The sequence below is a fragment of the Canis lupus genome, chromosome 1 (genome assembly GCF_003254725.2).
Source record: "Canis lupus dingo isolate Sandy chromosome 1, ASM325472v2, whole genome shotgun sequence".
In the NCBI taxonomy this organism is placed as follows: domain Eukaryota; kingdom Metazoa; phylum Chordata; class Mammalia; order Carnivora; family Canidae; genus Canis; species Canis lupus.
The window spans coordinates 87,074,228-87,093,965 of NC_064243.1; the positions used below are offsets into that span (position 1 = coordinate 87,074,228).

The following is a 19,738-nucleotide window of genomic DNA, read 5'->3' on the forward strand; positions in this document are numbered from 1 at the left end:
TAAATATTGAGACCCAGGTATTCTAAAAGAGCCTTCTCTAGGCACACATGACATAACTCCAGGGACTGTTTCTGTGCAAAACCCTTCAGCCAGAGTCAGTGACACAGGACAACCTGGTGAAATTCAAAAGCAAGACACCTTCCGTCTTCCAAGCAGGCAACGCTTTATAAACAAGCAGGTGATGTGGCCGCCTGAGCACACGAGGAAGGCAAAGCAATCTACAAGGTGGAAACAGCCAGCTTCCCGGGCTGGAACTGTGCTGGTGATCGGATGCTGCGCCTTTGTCTGTCTTCAGGGTCAGGCTCACAAATGCAGGACTAATTGAATTTTGAGGTTTGTATGGAAGGCTTTTATTAGCTCTTCCTGGTGTAATTATAGAATGTGGATGCTTTGTTCTGTAGGGGGAAGGGGGCAGCTGGGCATGGGACAGCTTCCCACAACCCCCGCCTGGACAGCGTGACTGCCACTGGATTGTATCCAATGTCTAAAAATATCACACGCTGTTAAAGGCACAAACAGGGCTTCAGAGTTTTGGAGACATCAAGTAACAACTCTGTAGGACTTCCTTAATATGCCCAGCCTCCCCACCACCCTGAACAAAGACTGTGATGACCCCCCCCCCAAAAAAAAAAAACCTGTAAGGAGAGAAAACAAAAAAACACCAAGGTTTTGCTTGGGTGACAAAAGGCCCTTTGCCTTATTATCCTAGTGGGACCACGCTGTGAATTGTTTTTCCTCCAGATCAACAATATTTCCTTCCTAAGGAAACAATCCCAACCCCAAGTACAGCAGGGCGTATGCAGCTGACAGCTCTTTGGATTGATTAATCACTCACAGTTTTTGACTCCTAGAGATAAAAGCCAATGTTTGTTTTCCATTTCAGGATTGTTATAAAAACCAGTGGATGAGTCCCAGAGTGCTTGCCTCTGGGATAGAATAAGTTGACTATCTTCCTTAAAGATCCGATCATAATCTTGACCTCTAAATCCTTCAAGGATAGGGAATGATATTTTAATCATTAACAGAGATATTAATAGTAGTAGTACTTATTTATTGAATGTGAGCATTATCAAATACCTTAGTAGAAGGGTAAAGAGGCTACATTCTGGAGCCAGAATCCTGCCCCAACACCTATTCCCTGTGGGACCTTGGGTACCATTGCTTAACCTCTAACATGGGAATAAGAACATTCTAGCTCACCAGTAGTTTTGCAGTTTAAGAAGTGTACCTGTAAATTCTCTAGGCCAGGGCTGGTATACAGTAAGCCTTGATAAATGTTTGCAAATGTTGTGGTAACTGTACTAACTGTTTTATGTGCACTTAACTCTTGGAATCCTCACAACAATCCCATGTGGCAGGTACTATTATTATCCCATTTTATAGATGAGGAAGCTGAGACTCAGAGAAGTTAAATTGCCCAAGGTTACCCAGCTAACTAGTTGCAAGCCAGAATAAGAACCCGGGCATTGAGATCCCATTGGCCATGCTTGTAGGCTGATAGGCTCATGGGTGCGCAGAATTTCTTCTTGGTCTCAAATGTAGGTATTCAGTTGGTTTGGTCTACGACATAGCAGAAAGAATCCAAAAATAATGCATGGGCCTCCTAAGTCAAGTATGACATGGCCTTCAAGGCTCAGGGAAGGATCCTATGAAGGCAGCTAGAAGCAGAGTCAGCATTCTTTCTGGTTAGGTCTCAAGCAACAAAGGAAGCAGCTCCTTTCGCCTGTTCCATCTAGAGCTTTGAGGACCTGATCCTTCAAGAATCCACAATAAAGGATGCATCTCTCAGCTGAGGGCAAAGTCTGCTTCCCAGAGAATCGGCCCTGCTGCTGTTTCCTAAGAACCCGAGTAAAAGCACACTTAGCAATACTGCCTGGGCTTCTTCCTCACGGGCAGAAACAGCTAGGAGGAAGGGAAGAAGAGACTTGTAGGCTGGTAGAGTCAGGGCTGGGCAGCAAATATCTGTAAGGTGGAGCTTCCTTGACCCTAATGACAGTGCTGTCACTGCTGGATCACTGGTCTTCACTCACCCTGGAGAGGACTGGAGAAGCCAACCTGTTGACACTTCCACTCCTTTCACAGGAAAGATATTGGAACCAGGATATCCTTTCTTGCACTGGGACATTTTCCCTTGGCCTTTCCAAAATTACACACAAACATGAGTCTCAGTTTCATCGTGGTAGCCGTTAGTAGATCTTTCCCAGACCTGACATCAGTAATCCAGCCAGCAAAAATTCTCCAATCCATATTGTACAGTTGTGCCTGTTTGACCCTATTACATTCTGCTAAAGGAATGTAGTCAAAGGAAGTGTCTGACTTCTGGGAAGAGAAATCAAGAAAATCAATGAGTGAAGCTGTTTAGGCTGGAAATAATGAAATTTCAAAAATGCTTCACTTAAACCCATGAAAAAAATGCTTTTGAAAAATGCATCATTTGGGAATGTATCTGAATAATAAAGGCAACACAGGCTGTGGTGTTTTGTTGTTGTTTTACCTGCACTGCCAGATGTGTTTACTAAAGTCCCAGCTTGTCCACAGACCCAGGGCATTGTTTCAACTCTTGGGGAAGCCACTGTTCCTAGAGTTTACCCCAAGATGTCACTCTCCAACATGCCTGAAACTCTCCAAGCTGCCTTTACTAACATCCTATTATGGCTCCAAATGGTACTGTATTATTGAGCAAATAAAAAGTAGAACAGAAGCAGGATAATTATGTTACATAAATTATAAATTATAGAAGGATAAATATCATGGAACTTTGGAGTTTCTTGAGGTCAGTGGTCAATATTTATAGAAGTCTAATATGCTATATACATCATGAAGACCGACCCAGCTCACTGATCAAAATAAAGGTTTGGATAAGCCATCAAAAGAGATCCTACCTATTCATTAGGTCAAGCTAACTTTCTAGCCAGGAGGTCCTTAAAGGAACGGAAGTTACTTGTTACCTTCTCCAGAAATCTTATGAATTATAGGTTCATCATTTGTGATTGTTATATATTTGAGTAAGTGGGTAATTGAGGCTATCACAAAAGTAGTTAAAACTTATATATGTATGTCTTGAGTAAGGTAGTTTGAAACCAGAATTATCTAGTCTCAAATTCAAGATAAACAAATTATTTCTGTAGTTAGAGCTCTCAATTCTAAACTCGTCTCCCAGTCCTTTTTCTTATCCCAAATCCTAGTCTCAGAGCAGTTAGAAGTATTTGCCCTGTTCTCACATTTAATAAAAATCTCATTTCTCATAAATAAATAAATAGCCTTACCATTTGCAACAACATGGATGGAACTAGAAGGTATTATGCTAAGCGAAATAAGTCAATCAGAGAAAGACAATTATCATATGATTTCACTCATGTGAAATTTAAGAAAAAAAAACAGAGGATTATAGGGAAAGGAAAGGGAAGGAAAAATAAGGTGAAAACAGAGAAGGAGGCAAACTGCCAGAGACTCCTTGGTATAGGAAACAAACTTGGTTGCTGGAGGGGAGGTAGGTGGGGGATGGGATAACTGGATGATGGGCATTAAGGAGGGCATTTGATGTAATGAGCAGTTATATGCAACTGATGCACTGAACTCTACCTCTGAAACTAATAATATACTATATGTTACTTAATTGAATTTAAATAAAATTTTAAAAAATAAAAATAGGGCAGCCCCGGTGGCCCAGTGGTTTAGTGCCGCTTTCAGCCCGGGGTATGACCCTGGAGACCCGGGATCGAGTCCCATGTCAGGCTCCCTGCATGGAGCCAGCTTCTCCCTCTGCCTGTGTCTCTGCCTCTCTCTTTCTCTCTGTGTCTGTCATGAATAAATAAATAAAATCTTTAAAAATAAATAAAAATAAAATAAAAATCTCATTTCCCAAACATTGTAGAACTAACCTTATCTTAGAATAATATTGAAAGAATTAAAGCTAGTGCCTTTGGGTGGCTCAGTCAGTTAAGCATCCAACTCTTTTTTTTTTTCTTTTTTAGATTTTATTTATTCATTCATGAGAGACAGACAGAGAGAGAGAGGCAGAGACACAGGCAGAGGGAGAAGCAGGCTCCATGCAGGGAGGCCAATGTGGGACTCAATCCCGAGTCTCCAGGATCACGCCCTGGGCTGAAAGCAGGTGCTAAACCACTGAGCCACCCAGGGATCCCCTAAGCATCCAAGTCTTGATCTCAGCTCAGGTCTTGATCTCAGAGTTGTGAATTTGGGCCCTATGTGGGGCTCCATGCTGGGCATGGAACCCACTTTAAAAAAGAAAGAAAGAGGGGCACCTGGGTGGCTCAGTTAAACATCTGCCTGTGTCTCAGGTCATGATTTCAGGGTCCTGGGATAGAGCCCTAGGATCAAGCCCCTGAGTCAAGTCAGACTCCCTGTTCAGCAGGGACTCTGATTCTCCCACCCCCTCTGCCTGCTGCTCCCCCTGCTTGTCCTCTCTCTCTGTCAAATAAATGAAAGAAAAGGAAAAAAAAAGAAAAGAAAAGAGAGAAGAGAAGGAAAGAAAAAGAAAGAACTAAAGCCAATAAATTATGCTGTAATAAACCTCTGATAACACTTTTCTTTTTTCTGGTGAGAGATTCCCAACTAGATCGTTTCAGTCAAGAGTATCCAAGAAAGTCTCAGTTCTTTGTAAACACTAGCTAGAATATATTGAGTCCTTATTAAGTGCAGATGCTTATTGATTTGTAGACCAATCTTGTAACGGGTGCTATTACTACTTCCAACTGAAAGATAAAGAAACCAAGATTCAGAGTGGTTAAAAGATTTGCCCCAGGTGCCATGAATTCTGAGTATCCAAGAGAGGACTCAGTCCTCTTTCTGAGTGACCCCAAGTCTGGAACTCTTCACCATCAAGATCTTCGGCCATCATTGGGACATTCGTCCTGTCACTTGCTGCCCAGACCGGCTTGCATCTGCCTTTTCTCAAATTCTGTCCTTTTTGTGATGTTAAATTACTGTTTTTGCAGCTGCTGTTGCCATGAGTGAGAAGGAAATGATTCTATTTATAAAGAAACTTCCAATGGCTTGGAGATGAGGCCTCTCCAGGTCAGGTCCTACTTCTCCTAGTTCCACCTAGTGAACTGTCCCACACAGAAGGCACTGTGTCTAGGAATTGCCATGAAACTAATACCAGCAGTAGTTCAGGTTTCATGGTGTTTGAAATCAGGGAACCAAAGTTTATGCCTAAGGGTTGAGGAGACGTTTCTAACTCAACTAAGTTCCAGGTACTTCAGATAACTTAGCTTTCTGGAATACTCATAACCTTTGGTTAAGTTTGTTATTACTGGTCCAATGTATTTTTTAGTTAAGAGCCATTTTAGCATGGGTGGAGGTAGAATTCAAATCCAGATCTGCCTGGCTTACTACATATATGGTAAAAAGGGGTAGAAAGAAAAGACAGATCCCTGGCCTTCCAAAGACTCTGCTCTTTCTTCCTCCCAGAACTCTGGGTATCTTCCATCATCAACAGCTTCCAGAGCTCCCAGGGTAGAAGAAAAGAGAATGGTCAAGAGCTATCCCTAAAGGCTTTCCATCCCAGGCAAAAACCTTTGATTCTATATATAATGTAAATGCACACTTAGGGAAGGCAAAACCTCTGAATCTCTGGGGACCCTGGACAAAACTCTTAGGTTCTATGAGTATGCACTCCTGATCTGTGAAATGGGCCCAGTGAACTACCTGGTCTCCAGAGCTCTGCCGTGATGGTACTGGTTCTCTTCCACTGTAGGCAATGTTGGGGCGAAACAACGGGGAGTCTTCCAGAAAGAAGGATGAAGAGGAAGTTCAGAGCAGACACCGGTTAATCCCCCTGGGCAGAAAAATCTATGAATTCTACAATGCACCCATTGTGAAGTTCTGGTTCTATACCGTAAGCATCTTCCTTTTTCTTCTTCCTAATGGGGGACTGCGGAGGGCCAATGCCAGGTCCACGTGCACCTATGTGGTTTCCTCTGTGAATCACAATATAAGGATCCAACAGCCAGGAATGAAAGCTTTTCCCAGTGGTTTTGTAAGATGTGTCAAGTTTGTGAGGCAGCTTCCACAGTTTCTGCATTTCTCCTCCTTGCAGAAAATAAAGGAAATGGTAAAAGTGAGAACTAACAGAAATAGAGGTGAGATGAGTATGAGTCTAGTCTAGCAGGAAAATAGATGTCATTTTATAAAACACTTCTGTGTTCTGGATAGATGAGCACTGGATCTGAACTGCCCATTTTAGGTGCCAATCCTGGGTTTGGGGGGACATGTGAAGGCTAAGGGCTGAGCAGAGTGTTAAAAGCAACACCAGGAAAGGTGGGTAGCATAAGTGTGCAACCACTGCCAACCTAGTAGTGTCATCAAACAACCTTTCTTGCTCAGACACAATTAAACAACATGCCAACCAAAGCAGCAAGAACTGCTCAAAGTAACCTATAATCACAGCAGAGATGGTTCAGTGCACACCGTGCAAGTATTTTCTGCCCACGAGATGAAAGATTGTCCCCAAAATATCCTCTGGATATGATAGAAATGGCTTGAGTGTTGGTTTTCTACTTTTCATGATATTTTAAGCTGAAAGTGAGCTTGGGCTCAGGTCAGCTTGGTTCTCTCCAGCCATGGTGGCACTGTGCCAGACAAAGGACAAGCGTCTGTATTTTTGGCCTTTCTCACAACCAGCTACACACCAGTCACCTGAGTCAGCAAAGGAAAATCTGAGTTTGAGGCCAAGATGACTCAGATGACCAGATGAGGTGTTTGTGTGTGTGTGTGTGTGTGTGTGTGTGTGTGTGTGTGTGTGGTCCCGTATGCTAACAATTAACACTGGCTTCCAATCAGGCTTTCTGAACCTTAGCACTATTGACATATGTTGAGCGAATAATTTTTTGTAGAGGACTGTCCTGTGCATTATAGCATGTTTAGCAGCAGCCCTGGCCTCTGTCCACTAGATGCCAGTAGCATTCTCCAGCCCTCAAGTGTGACAACCATGTCTCCAGGCATCACCAAGCGTCCCTTTATGGGCTTAGGTTGCCCCCAGTTGAAAACTACTGCTTTAAACTATGGTCTCGGCAGAGGACATAATCAAAATATAAATATTAGATTATTTTTAGCAAAGTAAAAATTCAAATTTATGAATATTAAAAAAGAAAAATATTCTGAAAAAAAGACATACAAAAATAATTTTGATTTATATATTTGATGCAGATATATATATATTATTTTTACCTTGCAGAAAACAACTTAGTGGTAACAAGCATGCACTTTGGGGTAAGACAGGCTGAGCGCTGAACAGAAATCCTGTCTATGTGTCTTAGTTTTATTGTGTGACCTCCAATGAGTTACTTCAGTGCTCTGTGCCCAGATTCCTTAAGATGGGGATATTAATAGCACCTACTTTGTAGGATTTAGTAAAGATTAAATGTGTTAAAATATGTAAAACACTTAGAACAGTGCTTGGAACGTGTAAGCATAATATAAATGTAACTGTTTTTATTCCAAGCCTAGTCACATTGCACAGCAATAGTGTTTTTTATTCATCCATCCACTCAATAATAATAATATAATAAGTTTTATCAAGATAATAATTTTACTGCATTTTACACATATTTCTGTCTTTCCTCTTATACCAAGCTACCTCAATTGTCCCAGCCTAAAAGGGGGCTTAGCAAACTACATCCCCATATGCCAAATCCAGTCCCAAAACAAGGCCTATTATTGTGGACTGTGAGCTAAGAGTGGTTTTTACATTTTTAAAGAATTGAAATAAAATCAAAGGAAGAATACTTTATGACACATGAAAATTAAATGCAATTCATACTTCAGTGTCCATAAATAAAGTTTTATTGGGACACAACCAATTTCATTTGTTTACATATAATCTGGCTGCTTTTGTGCTACAACTGCTGAGTCAATAACTTGCCATAAAGGCTGTCCAGCCTGTGAAGCCTTAAAAATTAACTTTCTGGTCCTTTACAGAAGAAGATTGCTAATTCCTGATCTAGAGCATAAAGGAATCAGTAGAAGCAATAGTATCAAGAATTATCAATCACCTTTACAAGGACAGGATTTATTTCTCTTATCCTTCCAGAGTGTCCCTATCTTGTTATCCTTGATCTTTGTTCAGTATTAACTTTACTTCCTTGATTCCCTTTGTCCCCATTTATTCAGCTGCAGCAATTTGTTATCCAAGGAGGCTTTTAAGTGACAAATGCCCTGAACGGTGGTTTGCAGCTTTGGCTACACATTGGAACCAATTGGAGTACTTAAAAAAATAAAAATAAAATACCTGGGTTCAATTTAACCTATATCTTTATCTCTTTTTTTAAAGGTACCTGGGTGCTATTCTCAGAGATTCTGACATCATTGGTCTGGGGCACAGCCCAAGCATCAGGATATTTCAAAGCTCCCAGGTAGTTGTAATGAGTAGCCAGGGTTGAGAACCACTGCATCAGATAGAGGGCTGAGTTGTCAGCCCAGTATTTTCCAAAGTTTCTGTGATGATAAAGAATTTTGTTAGAAATGCAAATCCTGGCCCCATCACAGACCCGTTAAATCAAATCTCCAAGGAGGAGATGAAGAGGCTCTATGTTCAACAAGCTTCCCAAGGGAGTCTGGTGGTCCAGGAAGCTTGGGACACACACACTTTCCTTGTATCATACCGGGCAGGCTGTGAAGTGGCTTCTGGGAAGGGGAGCCTGTACGTCTGGCTCCTTTGTGCACAGCTGACTGTAGACTGGATGCCCCAGTCGTGTTTGGTTGTGTTCACATAAGGACTTTCAGAAATCCATATTTATGTATTGACAAAGCCCAGGCCTCAAGGAAGTACATGGAGATAAGGAGAGATTTTTAATTTTTAAATCTCCAGAGATGCTTAACAGCAAAATTCAGCTTTAGATCAAAGGTCCTATTTGCCTTTGGTTGTGTTCTTTTCTTTAAGAGTATTTCCTACTCTGATTTCAAAAAATATCCCCTTCGATGCTCCCAAGTTTCTGAAAGATGGGACACACCTCATTTTCACAAAACCTCACTTCTGTATCTTAGCAAGTTTCCAGAAGAGCAGGTTGGGTCCTCTTCTGTTCCAAGAAGAAAGGAGGCAGGGATCCAACTGGCTCCCAGATCTGGTTTGCGATGAAAGCCATTTCAAGTGCCCAGCTGGAGAGGATGCCAATTCAAGGTATAAAAGAAGAACCAGGTCAGAGGGCAAGGGATGTGCTCTGGGCTTCTCCAGCAGTGACAGACCCCTTCCACTGTTTAAACGCCATGTGCCCTCCACTCTCCAGCAGCAGTAGTAAAGGCCCACCAGGGTTCCATACAACCTGCAGCAATCTTTGGTGCTCGTATTGCATAGTTTAGGAGTTGTGCATCCTGCTTAATAGAAAATGTATAAGAAGAATATTTAAGCAATAAAATACAAATCCCTTATAGGATTTGCAGTGACTTCAGTAAGAATCATAAGGTTATGTTTCTGCTCAGAGCTTTGACATTCTACACAGCTTGTTAAAGCCTACAGAATATATGTGTTTGTGTCTACATGCACACACAACTTAAAGCACGTCATGTTAAGGTAACCTGCAGCAAGACCCCATGGATGTTGGTGAGTTCTAAGATAGGTTGCCTCCCAGACAGCAGCCAGTCCTCTGATGTGCCATTTAAACATGTTTAAAGCCGTATTTTTGGAAGTCCATATTTTGAGAGTTGTCCCAAAATGTTATATTGTAGCTTGATTCTGGAAAGAAAAGCAGTATAGAATAACTGGGATTTAAAGAACAGGCAAGGAGGCAATTGTAAAAAGGAGAGGTATGACTTGTTCACGGCATCAAAAGTAGGCAAAGAGTGAGGTAGGAGGAGACAAGAGGAATGGAAATTTCTTGAGAAAACAGGCAAATAGTAATCTTAGCCACCATTCATTGGGCCTCTACTGTCAGGAAATAGATACATATTCTGCCCCCATGTTCCCTAATCCTTCCCAAAGCTCTGTAAGGTCAGTAGCCATCATCTCCAAGCCACAGGATGGAGGCCCAGGCAGGTGAAGTGATTTCTACAAAATGATACAGCTTGGAAGTACTTGAGCTAGGATTTAAATCCAAGTTTCACTGATCCAGGTGTCTGCGTTCCTTGCATCAAACAAATACACTAGACCTGAATTCGGAGGACAGGGGCAGGTTGGAGGAGGTAAATGCGAAAATGCCGAGGTTCTGGAAGAATTGTGTGGGCGTTACTGGGCCTACGTGTGACAAGAGAAGATAATGCTTTGAAATGTTTTGCAATGAATTGGGTAACATGATTAAAAAACCAGGGCAGTTAAGGAGATTCATTTCTCCTAGAAGTAATGGAATATGATCCAATAAACAAAAAAGAGCAAGCATAAAGAAGGATTTCAGGACACAAGGAGGCTGAGAAAATATTTTAGAGTTTAGCCATTAAAGTCCACTGTGTCCTGAGAAATACTCACAGGGAGCAGAGAGTAGATGCCAGTGTGTAATGGTGAACAGGAACCACAGGAATCAAATTACATTTTATTTTTTTAAATTTTATCTATTTATTCATGAGAGACAGAGAGAGAGAGAGAGAGCAGAGGGAGAAGCAGGCTCCCCGCAGGGAGCCCAATGCAGGACTCTATCCCAGGACCCCGGAATCACAACCTGAGCCAAAGGCAGATGTTCAAACACTGAGCCACCCAGGCATTCCCCAAGTTACATTTTAACAGCATCCTATGTGATTTCAGGTAGAGCAGACTTCCCAAGTGAGGTTTTCACAGTGTGCTAATGATCCCAAAGGGGAGCAGTGGGACCTGAGGTGTGGACAAAAATGACAGTCCCTGAAGAGGTAGGTGTGCAAGAGCACATCCCTCGGGTGGAGAATGGGCCCCGCTGGCCCCTCAGCCTCTCTGTAGCTGCCCCCATGCTTCTGCTGAATGCCAACATATGTTCACCTTGCAAGAGATGAGAAATTATATGATTGTGTCTTTAAATGCACTGAGGTCATGGGGTCTTTAAAAATACCTTTGGCTCCTATTAAGAATTAATGTATTCATTTGATTAAAAAAGGAAAGAAAGGAAGAGAGAGCGAGAGAGGCCCCATTAGCAGAGAATGCAACATTTCTTTGGCTCTGTAGGGGCTGCTACTTCCCCTCCCTGTCTCCCAGCCAGGCTGAGCTGTTCTCCACCTGCTAAGCTGCCCACCTGCTATGCTGCCTCCAGGCTCCAGAGTCACACTGTACCTCCAAGGCCTCAACCCTTTGGCCCACCCTGTGTCCTATTTTTTGCTATGTGGACTCCGAAGAGTGCAGATCAGAGTAAACTCACTCTCATTCCCTACTCACAGTCCCGGGCACCCCCCAAAGCCAGGAATGCTTTAGTCAACTTAAAGCACTGCCTATTCTAGGTTGAGCTTCTCTGCCATTTCCCCCAAGGGGGACTTTTGCTCCAAGGCCTCCCATTGCTAGACCCTCACCAGTCCTCCTACACCTGCACTCACTCACCTAGACATAACTGAATTGTCCAGTGACAGTCACCAAACCTAAGCCCTGAGGTTTTCCTCAGACACCCAGCACTTCAGCCAGTTCCGCTGAGATTCGACCTCAGGCTCTCAAGCCTCATGAGGATCACACCCCACTCCAAGCCACAGTTGGCCACACAGACCCATTCCTTCCTATAAATTGCTTTATCTTCTCTTGTTTTCTTTCAAAGCAGCAGAAACTGGGAAGGAATATCCCAGCTTGGACAGGGAAGGGGGGGCGTGCAACAGAAAACAGATAAAACCCTCCCAGGGTCTCCCACGCAAAGCACATTAGATAGGAGGGAAGAAAAGAAGAAGAAGAAGATGATGACGACAATGACATTAACTCGGGGAAGAATTCAAGTGGAACTTTGAGATAAAGTCCAGTCTATTTTCATGTGGGTTTGGCCAGTTTACAAGTACAGTATGTGTCTTCCTTTCCTTCCTACAGACATTTAATCTACCTGGCATTCATTAGGCACAAATCCACTGTGTGCCCTAGTTCAAGAACCTGAGGCTCAGGCATGAGCAAGAGGAACCCTGAGAGAAGAGGTTCCCTTTTTAGCCAGAAGGACACGAGAAACTGGGTAACTGCAAAACAAAATGATGCATCATGACACAGAGGTATAAACAAAATACTGGGACCCACAGATACACGTAAGGGTCAAAAGGAAGATAGCATATCACATTATTTCCAATATTACAGTCTTTTTACAAAAAAAGTCTTTGAATAGCTCAGAGGTTCATTTTGTCGGGAATTCTGAGTCCTGCCTGCTGACCTCGTTCCGTCCTGCCGTGCGGTGGCTTTGCCCAAGGGCAGGGCTCCCGGGTCCTGTAGCCAGAGCACTCTGTTGTGTTTCCTTACAGCTGGCGTACATCGGATACTTGATGCTCTTCAACTATATTGTGTTAGTGAAGATGGAGCGCTGGCCTTCCACGCAGGAATGGATCGTTATTTCCTATATATTCACCCTGGGAATAGAGAAGATGAGAGAGGTAACTGCTTTCACAAAAGAGAATGTAGGAGAAAGACCGTGGTTACTTAGGTTTGCGGATGGAAGGGAGAGGGTGGCTGCCAGGGATCCATATTAAGCCAGAAACTGTTTTCTCTAATGCTGCCATAGAAATAATGGACTTGGCCTTGGGGGCCGCTGACAAATCTGGGGAGACATCACAGTGTGTGTTTATAAGGCAGTCACTCCACACATGCTTAGGATTTGCTTTAGCTTTTGCCCACAGAGCTCTTGCCCCAAGAAACCCTCCAGTAGTCTTCGACATTGTTTACGCCTATCTTCCATGGACCCTAGAAACAGGACTTCTCAAATTGCTCCATTTTTCTACTTTTAACTCCCATGGCAAGGCTTTATTTACTCTGGGACTCTTTGCACACTGTCATCCAACACCTATGATTCCTCAAATGCGTTTCAGCAGCTCTGGGGGTAGGAACTATACTTTCATTCATTAATTTATCCTCCGGTTTATTCCTTCTCAACGTTTATGATGCATCTGCTTGGCACCAGCCTTTCCACCAGCCCTACGCATCACTGAGGTGAAATGAAGATATTTTATCCTTCAGGTTAAAATCCTTCAGGTTGAAAGTGTGGGCCCCCTTCTTCTACCCCTACCCCCTTCTTGTAAAAGGAACCATCATAACCCCACCCCCATAGGACTTGCTTGAAGTCAGAGCCAGTGTCAGGGGCCATCAGAACGTGAGCTGCTGAAATGCATGTGGTCAAGCAAGAGTCCACCAGAGGGCTCTGCAACCCTGCTCAACACGCTCCGCAAACTCCCATTCCCTAGGCTGGAGGGAAGGCTGGCTTGTGCCCTGTGATGATTCTTCTGCATTTCCCCCTGGAACTACAGTCAGCAGGCAAGGTCTTTTCTGGAAGAATCACTCTCTGTCAAGTCCACTGCACCCTCAGGAATTCCGGAACAGTCAGTGAGTGGGAAAATATATTAGGCTCCACAGGAAAAAGGAGTCCTACAAATACACAAATTCACCCTTGCCTTCATTACCAAGGCAGACAGGTTAAAAGACCCTTAGAGTATCTTAGGTTTTAGCTCTACAATGTTCTCTTCCAGACAAAGGGATGCAGTATCTATTAGATGCCATTATATTGGGATCATTTAAAAAAAAATCTCTTAAATATGTTTAGAGCCCTTTAGGGTTTTAAAACTGCTCTGGGGATACTGAAATTCTAATTGGGATGCCCTCATCCTGAGAGTTTGGAGGTGTGTACACTTAGTCCCATTTTATGAGTCTGGAATTTCTTGTTTTTGTTTGTTTTTTTAATTTTTTTATTTTTTGTTAATGGATGCGTTGCCTGGCCTTGTTCTAACTAGTTGTCTACTCTCAGGTCTTCCTAGTCACAATGCCTTCTCCTCGCTGACCAGGGCTGTGCATTTCCCATCTGTGAAGTGAAAACACTGTAATAAATTTGCTGTGGTCTTTTGTGTAGCGCCCAAACGGAGAACGGAGGCCCGCCACTGCTAGGGGCTCTGCTGCTGCTAAGCGCCAGCTCCTCTCCCGTGATTTAACGCCCTGATGCATAATCCTTCCCCATGATAAGCAGAAAAGGGAAAGGCTTGGGCAGGGAGACTGGAATCCCTCCAGGGACCAGACTGGAAGAAGACAGGGAGCAGTCTGTACTCCACGGACTGTTCTGGAAGAGGCTGCCAAGCAGGCGGGCAGCCAGGAACCTCCCGGCCTGGATATCCATTTCTCCTGAGGCGGCATGTAACCGTGGACCGGGCAGGCCCTGCAGGCTTGGGTCAGCAGGGGGTCATCCCGGAGTCCGGCGGAGGAGGAGGAGCCCGCCCCGGGCGCAGGGAGGCGCCGACCACCTTCCTAGCCGACCTCGCCCTCCCGGGCCTGGCGCTGCAACCTCCCCCGCCTCCACCCCACCCCACTTCACCGCAACCCTGCCCCCGGGTCCCCGGACCCGTCAGAGATGCTCCGCCGCCCGCCCAGGCCCTGAGGACCCCACGGGTCCCGCCTCCGCGTCTCCCGCAGCGCGCGGGCTCGCAAGATCCCGGAAACACGGAAAAGTGTGCAGGCTTCCCGGCCGTCCGACGCACGAGCAGGGCTTTGTGGTTTCACAGGCGGCCCTCCCATTCCCAGCACCACAGACTTCCGCGCGCAGTCACCAAAACAAGCCGCGGGGATCCCTCCCGGGCCCGGGACTGTTTACAGCGCGCGTGGGCGGGCGTCCTCCCGCCCCTCCCCTCCCTCCCCCCCCCGCAGCCCCCGCCAGGCCCCGCCAGGCCCCAGCCCGCAGCCTGCGGCCACGCCCCCTCTCGCGGCCACGCCCCCTCTCGCGGCCACGCCCCCTCTCGCGGCCACGCCCCTCGGGGCCCCTGTTGGAGAACTTGCAGGGCCCGGGTCTCTGCGCTCCTTCCCCGCCGCCGCTCAAGCCTTGATCTCTCTTTTTTTATTCTTATGTTGAGCCTTCCCAAAACTGTTTCCACCGTCTAAAAAATGATGCTGCCAACCTCTGTGTTGACCGGTTGCAGGAAAATGTGGACACAGGGTTAGGAAACCTCCAAGGCATTTCCCTTCCCACCCCCACCCCCCTCAGCCCACGCACAGGGCAAGTTTTCCTAGTTACCAGGGAGCCCCGTGAGAAGCCACCAGGACCACGGCAGTGCAGGAACCCCGGATGGGTAGGACAGTGGTTCTCCACCTGTTGTCCCCAGCTTGCCCTGGGGAACGTGTGAGAAATGCAAACCCCCGAGCCCCATACCAGGCACACGCGAGCAGAAACTGCAGGCGTAGGACACAGTAGCCATCTGTGCCGGCGCCAGCCCTGCAGGTGATTCTGAGGCAGGCTTGAGTTTAAGAAACCCTGGCCTAGGGTCTAGGAATGTAGCACTGCAGAGGAGAAAGGACTACCAGCTGGCTCTGGTATCTGGCGCACCGCTCCCAAGTCCTCGTCCTGACTTACCAAGACCTCCCTTCCTTAATGTTTGAGGCCAAGGTAAGCCATGACAGGGGACATGAGGATTCGAATAAATAGCTGCAGACCAGACCTGTCCCTGTCTTTGCTTTCCTCCTCTTTGAGAGGAGGTCGTGAGTTGGGAAAGCAGGGCTGGTGATGTCTCAAAAAGAAGGAAGTCTCTGAATAAACACAGGGGATGCATGAAGGTAGCCTTGCTATACAGCCTCACTGGGCCTGCCTCCCTGGCTCCTCACATCCAGTGCAAGCTGTGGTGTGGGATGGGTGGCAACTCCCACTATCCGACTGTGCATTTCATAGAGCCCATGTGTGGCAGCAGAAAAGTCCCTCTGGATTTAAGGTCAGTCAGAGCCCCACCCAGTCGCTGTGGATTGCTGTGAGGTAGGTGTCTATGTAGCAATAAGTCAACTAACATTTATTGAGAATCTATTATGTAACAGGCCCTAGAGAACAAAGGGTCTGCCCTCAGAGTTTACAGTCTAGGGGAGATGACAGGTAAACAGACACATACAACATATTTACTAATTTCATGTTGTGATAAACTCTTTAAAGCATAAGATAGGGTAATATATTAGTGATTGACTTGCGGGTATGGAGGCCCCTGCAGGTAGGATAGTCAAAGAAGGTCTTCCTAAGGAGGAGAAATCAGAGCAGAGACCTTGAGAATGAGGAGGAGCCAAACATGTAAAAATCTGGGAGAAGAAAATGCCCAACAGAAGAACAGGTGCAAATAGCCTGAGCTTAGAATGGACTTGTTATGCTGCAGACAACACGACTGTGTCTGGAGGTGTGGAATGGCAAGAATATGGTGGGATGGGAAATGAGGCCACCGGAAGGAGTTTGGATTTTTCTCTATTTGTTTTGGAAGCTGTCAAGAGATTTATTCACTCATCACAATTTACTTTCGTTTTTGTTGTCATTATTGTTGTTCACGCATCTCTCAAGTCTCTCGCTTTTTTAGATTGTGGTATAATTTACCGGTAAGAAAATGAACAACTCATAAGGGTCCAGCTTGATGAGTTTCTGTCAACCCATATAACTGTGTAGTCACCACCCAGATCATGGCTTAAGTTTTTAAAGAACATTCTGTGTGCTACTCAGAGAATGGATTGAGGAAGGGTGGGCAGCGGTGATGGCAGGGATACCAGTTAGAAGGATGTTGCAATCATCTGGTTGATGTGATAGGACTTAGAATAGAGTGGCAGCAGTGGGTAGTGGTGAGAAGTGGTTGGATCACATTGTATTTAGAAATAGAGGTGATATTGATGCAATTATGTGGATGTGAAGAGAAGACTGAAGTTGTCCTCCCTGTGGATCTGAGTAACTCAATATGATGGCATTGAAATGGAGATTTACAGTGCATTAAGAATCAGTAATTTTATAGCAAAGCCCCAATGCATGTCTTAGAATCGTAAAGCCACCCAAAGGATCAAACTTATTGCTTACATTTGCTTCTGGAATGTTTGTATCTGCCTGGCCTAAATTTAGCTCAGTTGTACATTCACAGCATGCAAGTATTCAAGTGGACACAAGTAAACAAAACAAGCTACTGATGTCAACTAACAGGCCAAAGCATTTTCCAACTAGACCAAAAACATAGACTGAAATCAGACCTAACCCCACTCTCTTTCCTGCCTTTTAGATTCTGATGTCAGAACCAGGGAAGTTGCTACAGAAAGTGAAGGTGTGGCTGCAGGAATACTGGAATGTCACAGACCTAATAGCCATCCTTTTGTTCTCTGTCGGAATGATCCTTCGTCTTCAAGACCAGCCCTTCAGGAGCGATGGGAGGGTCATCTATTGTGTGAACATCATTTATTGGTACATCCGTCTACTAGACATCTTCGGCGTGAACAAGTATTTGGGCCCATATGTAATGATGATTGGAAAAATGGTAAGCAGGGTCCTCTGATTCCATGTTATAAATTTGCAGAGGAGGAGTAGCAATTATAGGAAGAGGAAAATAATTCATCTGGGCCCGCTGTGATGGTCCGAGATGGCCCTGGGGATGTTTTATTTTTTTCATTCCTTTTGAGTGTTTGGGAGTTTGACTACATCCATATACATCACTGGAAAATTAACCATCACTCACCCATATACTTACTGAAAAACATACACAGATCATCTATTTTGTGTTAAGCACTGGAGTAGGAGTTGTGTATATAAAGGAACTCATTCTCTGAGATCAGAGATGAGAGGAAGAGAAGTAATTGCCATATAGTATGAGAATGCTATGGTAGAGATGCAAATAAAGTATAAAGGAGAATAGAAAAGACAATGTAGGTCAGGGAAGGCTTCATGTGGCGATTACATTTTAGCTGGATCTTGGAGGAGGTGTGGTATCCACTCCAAGTTTTTAACAGATTTTTTTCGATTTTTAACATTTCTTCTTCTTTTTTTTTTTAATAAAGTGCTTGAAAAATGCCTTTCCCTACACAAAAGGAAGAAAATATAATCTATTTTAGCTGAGTTGTTAGGTTGAATTTGAGTCGGCCCATAAGTTCTATCCATATATCCATGTATTTTGTTACACTACTGGGAAATGATGAGTTAAAAACTGGATTCCAGAATGATACACTTACTTATCGTATTCTTTAAAAAAGAATCTCAAGTGGCAAACCAATATGCGTTCCCACAAGTAGCTGTAGACTTGCTCCGGCACTCCTTGGCCACACTAGTTTCCAGACTCTCTCCATAAAGATCCAGCCCTAGAAGGACAGCCCTGGTGTGAACTGAGGTATGCACGAGCAAATCAGCCTCTGCTCCAGACTCACTAGAGGAATTAGAACCAGAAGCCCAGAACCTGGGTGCTTTTTATCAGTTACTCCAGTTTTCTAAGTGTCCCTTACTTCACCTTTACAGGACATATGTGGAAAAGCCAAATATGTTCATCCTACCATGGTAAACACCTGTTACTGAGAAACCTCTATGCTAATAACCTCCACTCCACTTCCACTTGTGAGCTGCTGAAAACCCAGCAATTAGACAATAGATGTCCTTTATCATTCTCACTCAAGTTTTACTATATACATTATTGCTGCTGACCTTTCGGTCAGCCAATCAGTATTTATTATTATTATTATTATTATTATTATTAATTATTATATATGCACATATATAACTCTATTGAAATGAATCTTAAATAACCAAGACTGTTCCTACAAAAGCACTGACAAACACATGCAAAGAGGAGAATTTGAATCAAAAAGGGAAGGGTTGTGAGGCTTTAAGCAATTTATTTAACCATCTTTAAGACTCAGTTTACTCATTTAAAGTAATTATAATAAATGCAAGGTTATATCTTGCAAGGTTGTTGGGATGATTAGAAATAACAGTTTCTAAATAACTAATAGTATCTGGATCCTAGTAAATAGTTGATAAATTGTGTCTGTTATATTTATGTTTGTTAAAGTACAAAGAAAAGGAGAGCGGAAGAATTGGTGAGCACGGTTGGTCAGCTCTATTCTTAAATCTTTTGTACAAAAGCTTGAGATTTATAACACCAACATTGTTTAGGGGAAATATCAGCAAACCCATTCTAGAGAGGGAAACTTGAATTCAACAAGCTTGATTTATTTACCCAAAACTGAATCCCAGTTCAATTGGGGTTTTTGACTAGATATAAAATGTGTATCTGACTCTGTTGCACAGCCTGTTAAATAATCATCTCTGTATTTTAGTAATGAATTTGAGATTGTGGTAAAGATTCGTATGTCTAGAAGCAGAGACTCTCAATTTAGAGTCTTTGGGAGAGATTTAGGAGAAAGAATTGGTGGACCCTCCACCCAATTTATATATAAAAAATACGTGGATGTATGAATTTCCTGGACAGAGAGGACAAGCTTTCATGAGATTTCCAAATGTATTCTCAAATGAACCAAATGAAAGTGAAGAATTATAGCAGCTGCAAAATTAACCAAGTTTTCTCGACCTGGACCCTAATGACTTTCAGATTAGATAATTCTTTGTTGGGAGGACCATTTTGTCCATCATAGGATGTTTAGCAGCATCACTGGCTTCTATCCACTAATGCCAGTAGAGTAGGTGCTCACACACAAGTACACACACACTCTTATGACAACAAAAACATCTCCAGACATTGCCATATGTCCCCTGTGGACACAATTGCCCTCTGTTGAAAACTGCCACAGTAGACAATTACATAATCTGATGGCTTGTTTTTTTCTAATTGATTGGTTGCCTTGTTCTGTTTCAATAAATAAGATCTGAAGTCTCAAACCAGCCAAATATATTACTTTAAAAAGGTTAGGTGGCATTGAAATACTTGAAATATCTGAAGTCACACTAAAACGGCAAGC

General features: G+C 43.8%; 1 protein-coding gene across 10 annotated transcripts in view; it reads left to right on the forward strand.

The window, feature by feature from the left end:
• TRPM3 (transient receptor potential cation channel subfamily M member 3) overlaps positions 1-19,738 on the forward strand; it is a 492,887-nt gene that overhangs the window by 416,232 nt on the left and 56,917 nt on the right. For all 10 annotated transcript variants that reach the window (XM_049092014.1, XM_049092017.1, XM_049092021.1 and 7 more), the window contains 3 exons: positions 5,720-5,860; positions 12,331-12,459; positions 17,062-17,313. In XM_049092014.1, the coding sequence (XP_048947971.1) occupies positions 5,720-5,860; positions 12,331-12,459; positions 17,062-17,313 (522 nt within the window). The remainder of the gene's footprint in view (positions 1-5,719; positions 5,861-12,330; positions 12,460-17,061; positions 17,314-19,738) is intronic.